Consider the following 18,074-nt stretch of genomic DNA (forward strand, 5'->3'; position numbering starts at 1 on the left):
TGAAGATGTTTTATCACTGGGTTTGTTTCTGATGGAGGATGGTTCCATTATTGGTCGAAATAGAATTTATTTCTGAAGGAAACATCAAGGAAAATAGCAAAATTAGATTTTATCACTGCTCCCACCTGAAAACCTTGTAACTCATTTCTCTTGCTTTTTCAGCTCGATACACTGTTGAGTGTTGATAACTTTATACCCATTTCTGTGCTGAGCAACTTTCCCTGCCTCCCAAAATCCATTAGACTCAACAAAATACCAGTGTCATTCTGAAAATACGTTTTTTTTTTTCTCCAAATAGGAGTAGTACATCTGACACCAGTCATATCTCCATCTCATAATTATGTGTAATGAAGCTCGAGGCGTTGCTTTGCAGTCGCTCGCCATTATAATTCAAGCACTCCTTTGATGTAATGAGATCAAAACGACTGCGCAGGCGGAATATCAGGATTCACGGCAACAACAATAGCAACAACTACATCAACAGGATATGAATTCTCGGAGAACAATAGGAGCGTTTCACCTTGAGGGGTAAATAACGATACAGGAGCAGCGACGAACGGGGAGTCAGCACCATAACAGTTTGGGATGCATTAAAGAAAGAATTCAAAAATAACAGAAAGAAAAGCAGGTGTCTGTCGGCCTTTCACATCAGCTGGTCTGTCCGCCTGCATGTAAATATTAAGGCAGCAGTATTTGACCAAACACCATCTAAGCTCATCCATCAGTGGTGGTCACGCACAAGGTCAGATTCCAGCGCTGTCAATACACATCTCGGCAGCTCAGCAGCCACACGCGTCTGTGATATCGCTCGCTCGAATCCAGTACAATGCGTGACCTCGGTTGCATGTCGTCACCTCGCTTTCCTCTCGCTCCCCACTGCCGAGTGTCGATATGAAAGCAGCGGCGACTTTCAAAGATGGGGTCAGGACTTGAGAGTAGGCTGCAGGAAGATTGAAATTGACCACCAGGTTGCTCTGAAGAAACAAGAAATTTGATGTAACTGGCTGCAGCGGGTTTGTCAGTGTCCGCCACTGCTGCAATTTGAGATGGAAGATCTGGAAGATTAGTTTGAAAATTACGATCTGTAGAAACAGTCACTAATGTCCTGCATTAAATAATGCTTTCCAGGATTCAAAACATTGTTAAGTGCCATTTGCTTTGTATGGTTCTTTGTTTTTCCTCATACAGTAAACTCTTACATCTGTGTGTTTGCTGAAGACAAACTATAGATACATGTAATTCGATTTCTTACTTAGCCAGCATGCACAACACCAAAACCGCTGAAACTGAAGCATCTAAATGGAATTTGATTAAGTACATTAAGTATATGATTAGTACATCAGTAATTTCACTGTGACTGTGATTGGGTTCATTTTGGATTTAGTTTCAGCAATGGCAGATTTATTAAACCCAGATTTTAACAAACCTTTTATCTCTCCACATTATTTTTTGATAGCACTGAACAATGGAAAACAGAAGTAGCCAGCTTTAGCTGGTTAACATACCAGACATCACTGCTGTCAGATTAGATTAGCTGCAGCTAATTAATGTAACATCTCAAATGAAAGGTTTGACTGTTCTCTGGTTAATGTGATCTCTGCAGCTGATGTCTATATTCAGCCAAAGAAAATGTGTGATGAACCACACATTGCTCTGTAATATGACCGTGCACTCCCAGTGTACTGTAAGCTTTTGAAGTTTTCCTATTAAGTGTTTCTGCCGTCTCCTTGAACAAAAAGTGATCGGACATCTTTCAGTCTGTGATTTTTAAGCCTCAAGTCTCTTGCAAATGGTAAAAAGTAAACCAATGTTTCAATCAGGGATTGAAAAGGATTTCGGACTTAAAAGGTGGATTCAAGACTGAATGTGAATTCAAACAAACAAAATGCCATCAAACGCTATCTCTTAGTGAGAATGGCCTGTTACTCTGCTGAGAAACCTCAAGCGTAAAGTCTGAGATTCTGCATTCTGCCTTCTGCAGAAGTTCTCTGATGACTCTGCAGTGGTAGGGTGCATAAGGGATGGACGGGAGGATGAGTACAGGGCAGTAGTGGAGGACTTTGTGGAGTGGGCGGGAAGAAATCACCTGCTCCTGAACGTGGCCAAGACCAGAGAGATGGTGGTCGACTTCAGGAGGAAGACGACGGCTCCACAACCGCTGAGAGTTCTGGGAGAGGAGGTGGACATGGTGGAGGAGTACAAGTACCTGGTTGTGTCCATCGACAACAGACTGAACTGGAAGACCAACATCAACGCTGTCTACAAGAAGGGGATGAGTCAACTCTTTTTCTTGAGGAAACTTCGATCCTTCAATATGTGCAGCGAGATGTTGGAGATGTTCTACCAGTCTGTTGTAGCCAGTGCATTGTACTTCTCTGGGGTCTGCTGGGGGAGCAGCATTGGAGCCGGTGACACCAACAGACTTAACAAACTGGTTAAGAAGGCCGGCTCCATCATCGGCTACAATCTGGATAGTCTGGAAAAGGTGGTGGAGAGGAGGACGCTGAACAAACTATTATCCATATTGGATAATCCTGACCACCCTCTCCACCACCTGCTGCAGGGACAGAGGAGCACTTTCTCCAAAAGATTCCTCCAGCTCCGCTGTCACAAGGACAGATACAGCAGATCATTCCTGCCGACCGCAATAAGACTGTACAATAACTCACCTCTGGCAAAATCCATCACATAGCAATAACACTGTTGACTGTGTTTCTTGGTTGTTTGTATATAATATATACAGTATAGATATATACTGTACTGTATATACTGTATATACTGTGCATTTTATATTTTATATTTTTTACTGCTATTTTATTGCTTTTCTATTATTCTATTATTATCTTATTGCTTCTGTATGCTGCTGTAGTGAAAAAATTCCCCTCGGGGATTAATAAAGTAAGTAACTACCTACCTACCTACCTATTTTGCTCAAATCTGAACACTTGCAGCTGCAGCTCTGATTTTTTACTTTGACTGTCATCCTCTCCATAGCAACAGTAGAGAAACTGAAATTTCTAACAGCCATGCAGACAAACCGAAGGCAAGCACATGTTTTCTTACAGAAGAATATGAAAAAAATTAAACTGGTGGCAATTACATAAACCTTTAAGAGGCTACCGTGTTTCTATATTGAGTAATGTTGATGATATAAGTGGAAAAAATGGAGTGGATGAAAATATTTCATAAACCAACAGCCTCTTCTACTTCACAAATCGTTTACAGCAAATGTTAGAAGTTTTTAATCATGTTGGTTTTATTTCTAGAGACTGTGGAAGCATATGTGGGAAAATATCCCATATTTTGTTACATAATATTTTGGGCTTCAGTACAGTGTAGTTCTTCATGGTCTATATAATGAATTTCAGTATCAGTTCACAGTTGTGACTTCACAATACGTGTGTCAGTATCACTGAGACTACAGAACAAATAATCGAACTGTGTAAGGGTTCAATTTAAAGCCTCCACTGAGCTGCGGAGGAATATAGATTGAGTCAGCTTTTCTAACTTGAACAAAAACATTTCACTTTTAGAGTGTTTCCACTCTTCCACAGCTCTTCACAGACTGTTTTAAGATGACAGTGCGAGTTGATCCAGTATCATGGTTTTGCAAGCCACTCTTTGAGCCTCCAAATGGTTTTACAAGACATGCCACGATCTCAAATGGGAAACGAACTTGTGTTGTTTTTACAGTAAAAAACATCTTGGCTGGAAAATTGCAGTTTATAGAGAAAGCTTTGCAAAGAGAAAAGTGGAACAGAGGTGCTGTAGTGCGGCTGATACTGGTCTTTTGGAAACAGTTTACATCAAGTGGCTCTTAACCTAACAAGAACACGATCAAACTGCATTTAAATATTCTGGACCTTAATCATCAAGAAAGTGGATGTCTTCTTTTGCATTTGCTCATAATCCAACACAGCCAAGGACTTTCAAATAGATAAACAAATGGACAGAAACATTGACATTGGCTTTAGGGTTGGCAATGTTGGTCTGACTAAATTACAATATTTAAACAATTACTAGACTGATTGCTATGAAAGATTTAGCAGACAGACATTTCAGGCAGAACACTGTAACAGATTTAAATGCATGTCATACATTTGTGGTGGTGATTTTACTCGAGTGAGGCTCTGGAACAACCTGACCAAGCATGACATTACTAGACCCTGGCGTCACAAAACGCACATGCAAAGCCTGAGGTTCATTTGAAGGAATAAACACGATCTGAGCAAAGAATTTTTTTTTGCTAATACAGGAGGAGGCTGTAACACTCCCATGAAGCTCCATGGATGTAACCTTTGATGATCTACTGCACTTTCCTCTAGCGCCACCATGATGTTCACATTCGAGTGCAATGGATTGGATGGTTGCAGTGAAATTTGGAACCCTTAACTTTGCATCAAGTTAAAATCTCAGTTTCCCAAAACTTTAGCTCCTTCACGACTGACAGTTCTGGCTCGGCTCAACTCGGCTCTGCTCACTTCTACTCACATCTGGTTTTCCATTGTCCGTGGATGGTATCTCGTACATAGTATTATTTCAAAAAAGTTCCAAACGAGCTACACTAAAATTAAAAGGTCCCGTTAAAAAATTGCAGACCACAAGCTTCCACAGTGCGACAGACTCTCTCTCTGTTTCGAGGTGCAGACTTCCGGAGGTTTTTATCCTGTTCCTCCTTCACTGGAGATGTTTGATGCACAGGTTGAAAAATGTTTCTTTAAACATTCTGAACCCAGTGAGGGTTTAATAAAACCGGTCTAACTCTGTTCTTCCACCAATATCTTTTCCTGCAAGGCCCGCCAGTACACAAGGAAGTGGACGCATTCTCAGAGCAAAGGTCACCCCCGAGAAGTGGTGCTCACACAAGTGACGTCCTTTTCAACCTTTATATATATATATATATATATATATATATCTGTTGTCCAAGTGACTAATTGGTTAAAATTTGATAAAAGGAGCTATTCTAGCTTAAGGGCTTAAATACCTAAATGACAGCAAAGTTGCATTATCTATTCTATTTATTCTACCTAAACCATTCAGAGATCCGCTGGTTGAGGTCCACGGGAGAAAACGTCTGTCACCTCAAGTAGTTTTGGGACGCACTGTCATCAAGCAGCAGCAGTCAAACATCCCAACAGCGTAAAATACAACCATACTGCACCTTTTCCATTTCAAAAATTGGTCATTTTCCAAACCTTAACGTATCGACTGAATTTGCAGACTCCAGGTTGTGCAGAAGTACATGCTGTTTGGTGGCCCCTTTTTGATAGAGCTGTCTGACTGACGGCACAAGTAAAGCAGCACATTTACAACCAAACAGCATCAGTACACAAAACAAAGTTTGAGTACCATCATTGGCTTCATATTTATCACAACTCCAGAGATTCCAGATGTTAAAACTGTACATTTGTGACAGCTTCAATTAAATTAGGTGAGGTATAGAAAGAACATCTGTCATGGTTTTAATGATGAATAATTTTCTCCAATCTCCAATTTGATTTAGTTTTGAGTGCAACTCGTGCACAAATACTCTGCAGTATTTGCAGACATGTTTGATCATGCAGTTTTCAGGCCCTCCCCCGGAGATGACTGTTCAACACGACAACACACGAGCCTTATGCACGCAGAGTATAGCAGCAGTGCCTGTCCTGCTATTTAAACGTCTGAGTTTAGGCATTGAATTAGTGTATGAGGCATGTGACTATAAAATAATGGAGCATTTGTTGGTGCAAGACGGCACAAAAACACACAAATCAATGCTGAGAGCTAAGAAAGAGAGAAGTAGTTTCAATCCGTGTTCATCTCCTGAAGCATACAAAGCACCAGCTCCATCTGAGTAATTAAAAATATCTCTTAGCTTGAACAGAGCTTATCCATTGTCTGACCTAAGATAAAGTGTATCACAGCAAAGCGCCCTGAAATCTCTTAGTGAGGCTGACTATCAATAGCAGTATAATTATTTTGGGAGAGTTCAGTCGTTGCAGATATAATTCCTGCAGCACAAATATCACTTTTGAATCACTGTAAAAAAAAAAAGGTTATAAATTAACCACTGTTTCCTGGTACAAGCAGATTGGCCCTTTGTTTTCCTGTCTGTATAACCAACTGCAGAGACTCTGCGTTAAAAAGCTTGTAAAGGTTATTAACAATCTGATGAACAGTCGTGTTTGGTTCAAAGGATACACTCAAAACACAAACTAACAACTCATTAGACCCATTAGGAACAGGAACTCACCATATAGTAGCAACTATCCAAGTAGCTCTGTGAAGCATCACGCTCTAACAGGAGCAAGTTTGGAGAGTTGTGTCATTTTTTGTTAGCCTTTTTTAAACCAAAAGCACAGAAGTGAAAGTGGAAGGAATGTATTGAACTCTGTGTTCATCTGCTCTGTTGTAAATTGCCAACATTATCAAACTTAGTATAGGTTAACAATATTTCCAAAGATGGAATGTCATTGGCTTACTATGGTATATATATATTGAGGGGTTATGCGAGAAAAACAGTGTGAGAGCCAAGGTGCCAGTATATGTTAGAGTAACACTGAAGTATCGTGATTATGTCATATCGTGGGGCCTTCCCACCCTGCCTACAGCCATCATCAAGCTTTCTGTTTTAAATGAGTACCTTGGAAACATTCAAATGTTTTAACCAAATCAATAAGTTTCAGTGTTAATATTACAGTTACTGTAAGTACTACTGATCAACGACAGTCGCAATGTCAACTGAGAAAATCTGCGGTCCTTGGCCATAAAATGAAATGCATTTTTTTTAATTATCGATCAACTGTTTCAGAAAGTACAGCACCTTTTGATTGGTAAATCTGTCACTGTTTCTGTAAACTGCATTTATCCTGAGGGAGTATAGAAAGCTTGAAAGGAGTAGCAAGAGTATTTAAAAGATACTGTGAACAATTCATTAACAACATCTTTAAGAAAGGAGAAAGTAAAAAAAACTATTTTAAATGTGTGTGCCCCGTTCAGGTGGCTGGTTTTTCAAAAAGCCATACTTTTCAAAGCACTGTATTTCATTGACAGGTGAAAGCCAGAAAAGTACAAAAGCCCTTATTCACCAAGAAAAGCCTGAACAAAGTAAATGCAGCTCAGACTGATTTACAACATTTGAGGTCCTGTTTCGGACTGATTTGGCACAATGGAACTACCTCATCGGGACCAGAAAGTGAAAACTTGTTTTGTGCACAGACTCTATTGAAACACAGTGAATGGACTGCCAGTCAAGTCAATGGCCAAGGTGCGACGGTACAGACAAAAAGCGAGAGGAGGTGCAGACGGACGAAGAAACGAGAACGACATACGCGGGGAAGGGGGGTGGTGCATGTATAAAAAGATGGAGACCTGGGGAAAAAGAGACTGACAAATTAAAGACTGTGAAAAAAAAAAGCGCAACAGAAAATCTATAGACTCAGCGCTGACACTGTGTGTGGCCCTTGTTGAAAGCAGTGTTGTACAAAATGATAGGAAAGCCTTTTTATCTCACTGAGTTGCTGCGATGACGAAGGAGGCCTGAAGATTATGTTTGTTGCCACAGATCAGGAGCTCCGTTCGCTTTCGATTCAAAACCATTCTGAGAGCAAATTTCCCTTAAAATGCTGAAAACCCAACAACATTACATGCATGAAGCAAAATAACTGTGACTGAGTACTGCTAATAAAATGATATGGGAGTTAAGATGGAATCAGACTGCGGGACAACTTTTTTGCAAGTTAAATTGACAATTTATACCAATTTGCAAACCAATCCTACGCATGTTATTAAACCAACAGCACCAGGAGATGTTTTCTATCATATTTCAAGTCATGGAAATTGATGTTTTTGCCAGTTATTTCCAAGTCAAAATTTGTAACCGTGTTTTGGAAAAATCCAACATTTACTTGCGTTTTTAGTTTTGCTTTTTTTCCATCTTTAAAATAAGTATTGACGTCTGGGTTTAAATGACGGCACAGTCACTGTTTTGCAATCAGGTAACACACACGGCACACATGCAGAGATACCATTTCTGCATTCATGTTGCAGCTTCCAAGAGGTAAATTATTCATTATGTCCCTCAGTGATGGAAATGTCACAGGAATCTACTGCCACAGAGAGACAAACACTGTTTCTCAGACAGCCTTTGGCCACTGTATGTCCAACCAGGTTTTATCTGTGTATACAATCTTTATCTTGTGCACTGTTTATACAAAAAATATGCATATTTTACCATTTGTTTTTATGTTTCCGGAAATATGTTTTTGCCTGTGAAATTAAAATTTGTGCCCGTTTCAAACACATATTTGACAGTCTATCCTAATCTGTTTTATATTTGAATATCAATTACATATCTCTTTTTCTATTGGATTATGACTAATTATCTTGCTGTAATTGTGCACTGTGCTGCATACAAGCCTATAATTTCACTTCACTCCCTCTATTCAATTAACGCACACAGCAACAACGTAATTAACGTTCCATCAACATTAACGCCCACCAGTCGTCTGCAAGAGCTCGGACGAAGCAGCCAATGGTGGGAGGCCACAGTTGCCGTCCTGTTACCTATCGCGCCATTGCATGATTTAGTCATCATTTCTGTGACAGCAGCTGGTGTGTGTTGTGGACTCACGCCAACACCGTTTACAGTTTGCATGTAATGTAACATAGCACTACTGATACACTTTCATAACAAAACTTCATACTTTTTTTTTTTATCCAACAAAACAACTGAAAAAAAGATGTAGAAAGTATGAGAACTACCTTCATTTTCTTGTTTGCCAAGTTACTGGAGATATTGTATGTGTGTGGTAAATATAATAGCTTGTTTCTTTAAATGTGCAGGACCATTTTTTTGGCCAAGCCAAGTGACTTATTGGAGGCTGCAGTTGTTGTCTGACAACCTCACACTGATAGAGTGACTTTGTCTGGCTAAAAAATAGTCTGCAGGGATTAAACGGACAAATTACAAAATGTTAATTGGTTGCCGTTAAGAGGTGAGATTTGCAACCTTTGGACAGTCAGGCTGGCTGTTAGCCCTTGTTTTAAGTTTTTAGCAAAGCTAACCGGCTGCTGGCTTTAGCTTCATATTTTAGTGCACAGACATGAGAGCGGTATTGAGCCTTACATCTAACACTTGGCAAGACAGTCAATAAAAGCAAAAGTTTTCAAAAGCTTTTAAATCTGTCAAATCTACTCTTACTTCTGGATTAGTTTTCAAAGCAAATACACATACTATAAACACACATCCCATAATGTGACAACCAAAGCACATGACCACGGTACGAGAGCCAATTCTCTGATCAATGTTTCACACAAAAGGCTTCTCAATTCTGACTGTTTGGTTCTTGTTTTTCTCTTATGCAATTTTATCGAGTTTGGGGGTGTTTGTCAGAAAAAATAAGCAACATTTACAGGGCTGCAAATAACAATTCATTATCGACTAATTGGTCAATCACTTTCTTTATTAATCAGTTAGCTGTTTGGTCTTTAAAGTGTCAGAAAATGGTGAAAAATGTTGACAAGAGTTTCAGTGCAGAGAAAAATATCTTTAGTCCACAACAACAACAAAATGTCAGCTAACCATCGTGGAGGACTAAAGGAATCAGTAAACATTCACATTTAAGAAGCTGGAATCAGGGAAGTTCAACATTTTCTTCATTAAAAAAAATGACTCAAAATAATTAATCGATTATGAAAATAATTCCCAATGAACTTTCTATCAATCAACTAATCATTGTCGGTCTAAAATGAAGGTATCACTTCCAGCTTGAGTACTTTCTGTCACTTCATAGATTAATCAGATTCATTGACAATATCAGTAGCGAATTCCAAAATGATCAAAATAATCATTAGCTTCAGCTGTATTTTTAAGTGTCTACTGAAATTTTCAAAGCGTTGTGAGACAAATAAAGTAAGAGTCCAAGTCACTACAGGTTGATCGCACTGATGGCAACATAACACTGATGTCTTACAATTCTTTAGAATTGACTCATGACATTAAAGGTAACTTCCTGACCTACAATACATATAAATATACTCCAATTTATATAACCAGCAGGCAGAATATCACCTGGTAGGACTGAAAACACTTGGCACACAGTGACATCAGCTGTAAAGTAGACATATCTCCAACCTGCAGATCATTGATCTTTGCCAAGCTATGGTGACATCAGCTCTTAGCAATTAACCTCGCTAATGAAGCAGGAGAAAATCTGCTGTTAAGAGTTACACAAGACATCAGCTCCATTACATAAGAAAACAATGAGCAGCATTGTTTTCTGCCCTGCGAGGTCACCTATCACATAGCAAAAAAAAAAAAAAAAAAAATTACTTCCAGCAGGGGGTCGGGAGCGGAGTAAAAGGCCGTCTTTTAATTTGTGGTCAATGAGGTTGCTTTTAACAAGGAGGACTGTGGGCGGTGTGGTTTCCAGGGGTAACTGCAGAAATGACTGGACTACAGCTGGAGTATGAAATATCTTAATATCTTCAATCGCACATCCTTAAAGAGCGGAGAATTGGTGTCTGTGAAGACATGCTTTTCACCATCAGGAGGTCCCTCTGTCTAAATGGCTGCAACTGTAACAGAGCTAACTGTGCATGGCCGAGCTGTAACATACAGTATTGTTAGACCTCTAGCTCTGCTAGCGGTGGTATCAGCTGGCTTAGCTATTACAACAGTTAACAGAGCAAAACATGTTGTTGACTATGGCATGGCATTAGTTCCACTGCATTAGACACAATGACTATCTCTGAGACAGCATCTCATTCGCAAGCACACACACACACACACACACACACACACGCACACACTTCCTCTTATTTCACCGACAGAAACACACAGCATTCCCGTTTACAGCACAGTGGCATGTTTCATGTATGTACACCACATGTGGCAGTGTTATTGGCATTCTGCGGGACACATGTTGGCTTACAAAGCTGTCTTTCTGCCTTTGAATGATAACGTGCACAGCAATGTCCTATTTCACCGCACAATAATAAGCCTTTTACTCGCACAACGAGCGTCATATCTAATGGTAAAGTAGTAGATTTTCCTATATTTTCTTTCTGTACTGAACATGATGAGTGGTACCACTTTTGTCTAAACCTCCTTACTCTTCTGCGAGTTCAGGTCCTGATTTCCTACATTTCCCAGCGAAGCCTCCAGAGGACGTTGCCTGCTCTTATTTCTCTACTGTAGCTGTTGGTCTTACAGAGCGTACGTACAGCAATAATGCTTCTTCAGTTTAAAACGTAGTCAAAGTGGGGAGCTTAATAATAATGGCAGCATGTCTTGTGAGTCCTCAATGGGGATGTCAAGAGACCCGACACTTTCATACCAAGTCTAAAAGAAAACGTGACAGGACTTGTTTTTCTGTTGTATCGTAGGCACTTAAGGTATCATAGATGCTGTCGCTACTGGAGATATTTGACAGTAACAACATGTGGCAAGCAGGTGCAGCAATAAGTCTGCTGGAGGAAAAATAAAAAGTACCGTGAGGCATATGTGGAGATATTTTACGTCTGAGTCAGATGAACAGGGACAAGTTGAAAACAACCAAAAGCCAGAAAACAAACTGTGTCAAAAATCATTTGGAACACAAGAAGGAAACGCTTCAAAAGACGTCAAATATACCATCAAACTGTAATAGTTGATGTTAAAATGCATTTATTTAATTTATTCATTTAACCTTTTTAGCATAGCTGACATTGTTTATGCAACAAAAAAAACCAGAGAAAGGTAGCAACTAGCTGGTGAACAAACTAACCCCAGTTAAATAAAGCAAAAAGGAGCCTGAAGACTGGAATTACATTTACACATCCACCAGGAACTAAATCAATACAAATGTTGCTACTATATGAGCCTTATCAACTTCATAAGACCATAATAGGACAACAATATAAATATAGTCTCTTCCACTAAACCTCGCCAAAAAAGCAGCTGCAGCTTTTCAGCAGGTTTCTCTGCCTTCTCTGTGGATTTTTCTAATTGTGATTCTTAAAACCTGGGGAAAATGTTTCACATTAACGATTAGGATCCTATGCCATACAACTAAGGTCCTATAAATGTCTGGACCTTACAGCAGGTCACATACAATGGGCCATTGGGCAGCTGTCTCTTTGCTGCTTCAAGTAATTCTCGTGGAGTGGCTTTTCCTTTTAATCCACATGCACATATACAAACCTACAGACCCACCAGTCCCTCCCTGTTGTCTCGTCTGACGCCGCTTTCTGTTGACGCAGACAGTGAGGATGAACAGACGTACACCAAAAGACAGGATGATGTCGTGAGTGTTTAATCAGATCTTTTCATTCTTTGCTCCACTTTTTTCCACAAGCACTCGCTCAATACATCTATCCACCTGCCATCCAGCCTTCCCTCATTCTTCTCCAGTGCCTCCATGTATCACTCCCCACTTCCGTCAATCCGTCAAAAGTCTATAAGGATTCTTAGTGCAGTCTTAGAGCTCCCGCCAACAGCCATTCATCTGTTCAATCAGTCCATTTGTCAAACTGTCACTCAAAGTACATTGTGCTTTGTATCGTGACCTTTTACAAACCTATTAACTTCTGAAATGTGACCTCTGAGTGATCCATCTTCTCCCTTCCGTCTCCACACCTCCACCCATCCCCTGCTCCACGGCTTCTTCTGATTCCCCATCACAACCGCTTACAAGATTTCTCCTGACTGATCCACAGCACAGATGGCGATCTTAACACTTACCAGCTGCATGCCACAGATGAAGGCCAAGGTGCACCTGCCACTGCAGCACCCCATGATGTCCACCTTCCTCTCAGCCGGTGGCTCCACGCAGGGGCAGAAACTCTGGGTAACTCCCAAAGGTCTCCTTCAAAATCCAAAAGCCCCCCCGGAGGGCCCGTCTGGCTGGCCGGCAGCCCAGGTAGGAGCACTCAGCAGAACAGAGCAGAGCACAGCCCCCTGTGTACTCTGTGGAGCTCCAGGGAGATGAAAGGCGACCACTTCTCTCAGATGGACGAGTTGCCAACAGTTAACGGTCTCAAATAGTCACCTGGACTTCCAGCGCACACATGGGTCAGGGATTAACGATGGAAGGCGGTTCAAGTCCACAAATAGTTCTTTATGGATCCGCACGGCTGGTTATGGAGGTAAACCCTCTCCAAGCCGCTGCAACTGTAGGCAGTTTAGTAGCTTTGTGTGAATGAGTTCAGATTTCTTATCATGAGGGTCTCTCAGAAATAAAACTACCAAAAGCAGTCCGGCCTTAAACAAAGGACTTTCCAGTTATGTCCAAACAGGGTCCACTTGTCCAACCATCACCTACAGTCACCTCGATTAGTCGCATCCTTATCAATGGTGAACACAGCAGCCACTTACACGCTGAAAAAGCACACACGCATACAGAGATGGTGAGGTTAGATAGATAGATTCCACAGATTAAATCTCTCGTTTAATAATCCGATTAAGCCCCCCCCCCCTTACATTTGGCTGATTGAAACAGTCTAATTTTGTTTTAGGGTGGAGAAAACAAGTGAAAGTGGTCCCTGCCTGTGCTCACAGCCGAGCTCCTCTCCTCTCAGGGGAAGTAACGAGCATGTAGCGACAACATCCTTAACCAAACACCGCGTCTTTTATCTCCAGCGCCGCGCTCCGAGCCCCGTCTTTTACTTGTTTTGATGTAAATGTTCTGTTTTATCCAGTAAGTAAAAATGTTGAGAGAAGGTTGTGATATGTCAACCGCCACTGGAAGCTGATTTTCGGTGGGTCTTTTGGCTAATGAGTCCTCCTCCTCCTCCTCCGGTTCATCTCCCCATCAGGTCCTCAAACACAACTGAATTCAGTCAGCCGCCGCTCCGTTATTTCCTCCGTTACCACGAATACGTTTCTACAATATCAAAACCAAAAAAAAAGACAGAAGAGCATGTCCAAATGTCAAGCAGAAAGAGGGAGAAATTTCAGGTCGAGGTAAGTCTCCAAACGTAATGCAGAAACGGTGGATATGTGGGGGGAAAAAACGGCCAAGTTTTGTTTGTCGTCTCGGGGTTGTCTTCAAGGAGTGAAAAGGGGGAGACAATGGGAACCGGGATGGACCAACAGACCGAGAGAGACAGCCGAGAGGAGCGTCTCCCTCCCGCCTGCCATCTGTCAAGTAAAACACCACACTCACATGGAACTGTTCCGGTACGGATTTTCAATATAAGAGACTTGGAATTCTGGCACGGAGTGGTGTCTCCTGACTGCTTGTGTCCTTCTTGGGCCTTTGTTCGTGCGCTGGAAGCGCAAGGTGTCTCCAACTTGTGTGTAATTTCGGTAAACAAGACTGCTGTGACGCAGTACAGATCAGTTTCTACTAACCAGCGGTGGAAAAAAAGATCAGGTCTGAAGAACAAGTACTACTACCACGAGGAAAATATGCTCCATTACAAGTAAAAGTCCTCTATTAAAAACTTTCCTTAAATAAAAGTATGTAAGGATTGTCAGCAAAATGTGGCCAAAGTATCAGAAGTATTCATATGCATTGTGCAGTTTAATGCTGCCAGTCAGTGTTTTACTAGTACAGCCTATATGATGTTTAACATCAATGTTCATTGTACTGCTGCCTTTATGGAAACTTGTGGTGGACTACTGTGGGTTAGTTTAATCTACTACTGTATATTGCATCATATTCTGTAAGATCATTGTATGTTTTTAATGTCAAACTCCTGTGAGAAACAAATCTCTATAAAATCAAACTGCTCAGAAAAACTGTTTTCCGTTTTGTGACTGTATTTTAATAGCTAATATTTCATTTATCTTAAGAAGTAGGAACATTTTCTTAGCCCATAAGAGAAAATGTAATCCTTCATTTTATCTGAAAGTTTCAAATACAAAATCATCAGATTTGGAGAAACATGATTTTCACTGGACAGGAAAGGTATGGCAAGTTATTCTAAACAGTAAGAGCTAAATACAGCTGTCAAGACAAAAAGGAGTATAAAGTATAGCATTTCCTCCTGTAATGTAGTAAAGCAGAAGTATAAAGCTGCACTGAATGGATATAGTTAAGTAAAGTACTACAGCCTTCTTTGAATTTTCACTTAAGTTATTATTATTATTATTACATTTCATTTAGCTGACCCTTTTATCCAAAGTGACTTACAACACACCGATGGTACACCATCAGGAGCAATTTTAGGGTTCAGTGTCTTGCTCAAGGACACTTAGGCATGTGGACAGGAGGAGCTGGGGATCAAACCACCAACCTTCCGATTAGTGTGCAACCCACTCTACTGACTGAGCCACAGCCAAGTTCAGAACCTAATTTTGTGAGATTCCGCCACAGTTCCTGGCATTTAGGCTCAGATTGTATTTAAACTCGGGGAACAATTTTATGGTTTAGTGAGACATGACAGTTAAAAACTCCGTTTTTTCAGTGGTTGTGCTCCAATAACATGTCTCTCTTTCAGATTACTGAAAAGAAAACGTTCAAAATGTACATTTTGGGGTTTATTTTTTTTAGATGTGTGATTAATGTTGTTTTTAATGTGATTAATATTATGCGAGCTATACTTTTATTGTGTTGCTTTGATCATTTTAACCTGCAAGGTGTCTTTTGAGTAACTTGAAAAGCGCTGTAGCTACAAAGACAATGTATTATTATTTCACTACACTTAGTCTACCTCTCAGTATTTTGTCTCAATTCACCAAAAGTTATCGTAGCTATATAAAATGTCATATAAATCAAGCTATGAATGATATGTACAAACCCCTCCGTAAATTCCTTCACGATATCAATAGGAATAAAACTGGAAAGTTTGGTGTGTAAGTGTCGTCAAAGTATGATAACTTTAAGAGCTCATGAAGGTAATGACAACAAAACAATTCTTGGGTTGTTAAACTCGAATGAAAACATAATTATGAATTTTATATTCCAGAGGTCTTCAACAGGGGGTCTCGAAATTTTTGGTTGATTAGACAATTTTTCATTTTTTTTAAATATTTTTTTTTCACAAATTTAAATGTTTTTAAATACACATTAACATGAATCCAACATATTGTAGCGAATGGATAAATGGAGGCAGAAGATGTTATCTTTCATTCAGAAATGCACACATTCAGGGACACACAGGAGCTCTCAAGCTGGACACCTGTTCACTCAGAGACTAGCCTGGACATGTCCCTCCAAGCCTCCTGCACTCAAAGATGAGGACCCGCCCCTGTCGCTGCTGTGCCAATCACAAGGCCCAGATTAATATAAAACACAATTTTATACAATATATATATATAGTAGAGGGTCCCTGCTCCATCTCTCTTATCAGTTTGGGGGTCCTTGGCTCGAAAAACGTTGAAGACTCCCTGTTATATTCTATTTCTGTCAATAGCTCCTCCTACACTCTACACACTGAACCGATTCTTTTCGAATCTGAGGCTTTTATTTTGAAGGCGACCGATCCCGACTCCGTCCCCTGCTGCAGCTGCTGCTGGCTGACTTGATGAGGCTGATGTTCTGCTCGGCAGGGGAGCGGCGGGGTTCTTTCACTCAGTGAAACACAAACACTGAGAGATGTAGCTTCGGTCGGCGTGCAGCTGCTCGAGACCGTGGCCTTCCACCAGCATCATGAATGAGCCTGCTTGCTTGCTCTCACCCCCCTTTCCCCCCCTCCCTCTCAGCGGGGAGTCCTGCCTAAGTTGTCAAGACAATAATTTGATCCTCATTTTCACACACCTAATTGAAGGCTGATAGCTTTCCTGATAACCTGCTATTAAGGCAATTTCTTTTGTAAAGAAAAAAAAAAGTTCTATAGTTTATTAAAATTGCTCACAACTATCTGGGCTATAAATTATCGCAAAGAGCCCTGAGGTTAGCCAACACTTCCGAGGGAGATTGCCTCATTTATAAATGACACTTCATTTTGCTCAGCAGCTGTGTGATGTTCCCACAATTCACCTGGAGCGACTCCAGCTACAAACTATGGCCAAATTAAGCAACAAAATGCGACAAAAACAAGCAGTTTGTTCCCAATTAAAGGTGGACAATCTGTGTATGTGTGCGTGTTGTGGGTCACTTGTGCCACGCCTATAAAATGGCCAGCAGTTTAAACAGACACCGAGGTGGAGAGGCTATCACTGCTTTAGCTATACAACATAATGGCCTGCTTTCCCCTCACCATCAATCTCTGTCAAAGTCTACCCCTCCCAAACACACACACACACACACACACACACACACACACACACACACACACACACACACACACACACACACACACACACACACACACACACACACACACACACACACACACACAGGAAAACAACACAATTTCCAGGTACACACATGTACACACACAGACACACATTGGAGCCACACGCAGTGGGACAGGAGTTTAATTATGCCTCTAATCTTGAGTGACAGTTGCATGTATAATGGCTGATTCCCCGGGGCCATGTGTCGAGGCATCCACCCATTCATCCATCCATCCCTTCTTCTATTTATCATCTTACTTAGTCATCCATCCATCACCACATCCACCAACATTTCCCCTCAACTTCTTACTTCCACCTCCCCTCACCTCTTTTATTTGTATAATTCCCAGCTCCTTTTCTGTCTCTGTCCCCGTCTTTGTCATTTCTGTGGCCTTTGTAGTCATCGCTGAAATATTCTGCCTCTGTAATTTTTCCTGTCACACGTCATCTGCTCTTTCACAAAGGTTAGTGACCGGGCCAATTGGGCCAGCGCCTGGACCTCTGACCACTGAGGGTGAGGCCCCTGGTGGTAAGGGGTGAAAAAAAAAAGACAATTCTCATCTGTGTATGTGTCTGGACAGATGTAAGAGATTATAGCACAATATTATAGGTACTGAAATGATAGATGTGAAGATGAATTATAGAACTAATCAGCATCTTTAAAAAGCGTAAAAGTATTATTTTTTTCACAAGCCAAAATGTAGTGGTTCTGCTTCTTAACATTGAATATTTTATGGTTTTCTTTGATAGAAAATGGATTATTTTGGGGTTTCAGACAAATCATTACTTTGTTAATCAAAAAAATAATCTGAAGATTAAAGAACAATAACAATTCTTAGCTGCAGCCCCCAAAAGAAGAAAATGATAGGCGTTAAATACTGGAGGT

The 18,074-nt window shown here is 40.7% G+C and overlaps 1 protein-coding gene across 1 annotated transcript in view; it reads right to left on the bottom strand.

Moving 5' to 3' along the window:
• The window catches only part of nkain2 (sodium/potassium transporting ATPase interacting 2), an 85,007-nt gene extending 70,910 nt beyond the window's left edge, over positions 1–14,097 (bottom strand). The window contains exon 1 of the mRNA XM_069714372.1: positions 12,707–14,097. Within this exon, the coding sequence (XP_069570473.1) occupies positions 12,707–12,760 (54 nt within the window). The 5' untranslated portion in view covers positions 12,761–14,097. The remainder of the gene's footprint in view (positions 1–12,706) is intronic.
• Between the last annotated feature and the right edge of the window lie 3,977 nt (positions 14,098–18,074).

The sequence above is a fragment of the Brachyistius frenatus genome, unplaced genomic scaffold (genome assembly GCF_029030835.1).
Source record: "Brachyistius frenatus isolate BFR_SWC_R1_liver_20210118 unplaced genomic scaffold, ASM2903083v1 Contig_130, whole genome shotgun sequence".
In the NCBI taxonomy this organism is placed as follows: domain Eukaryota; kingdom Metazoa; phylum Chordata; class Actinopteri; family Embiotocidae; genus Brachyistius; species Brachyistius frenatus.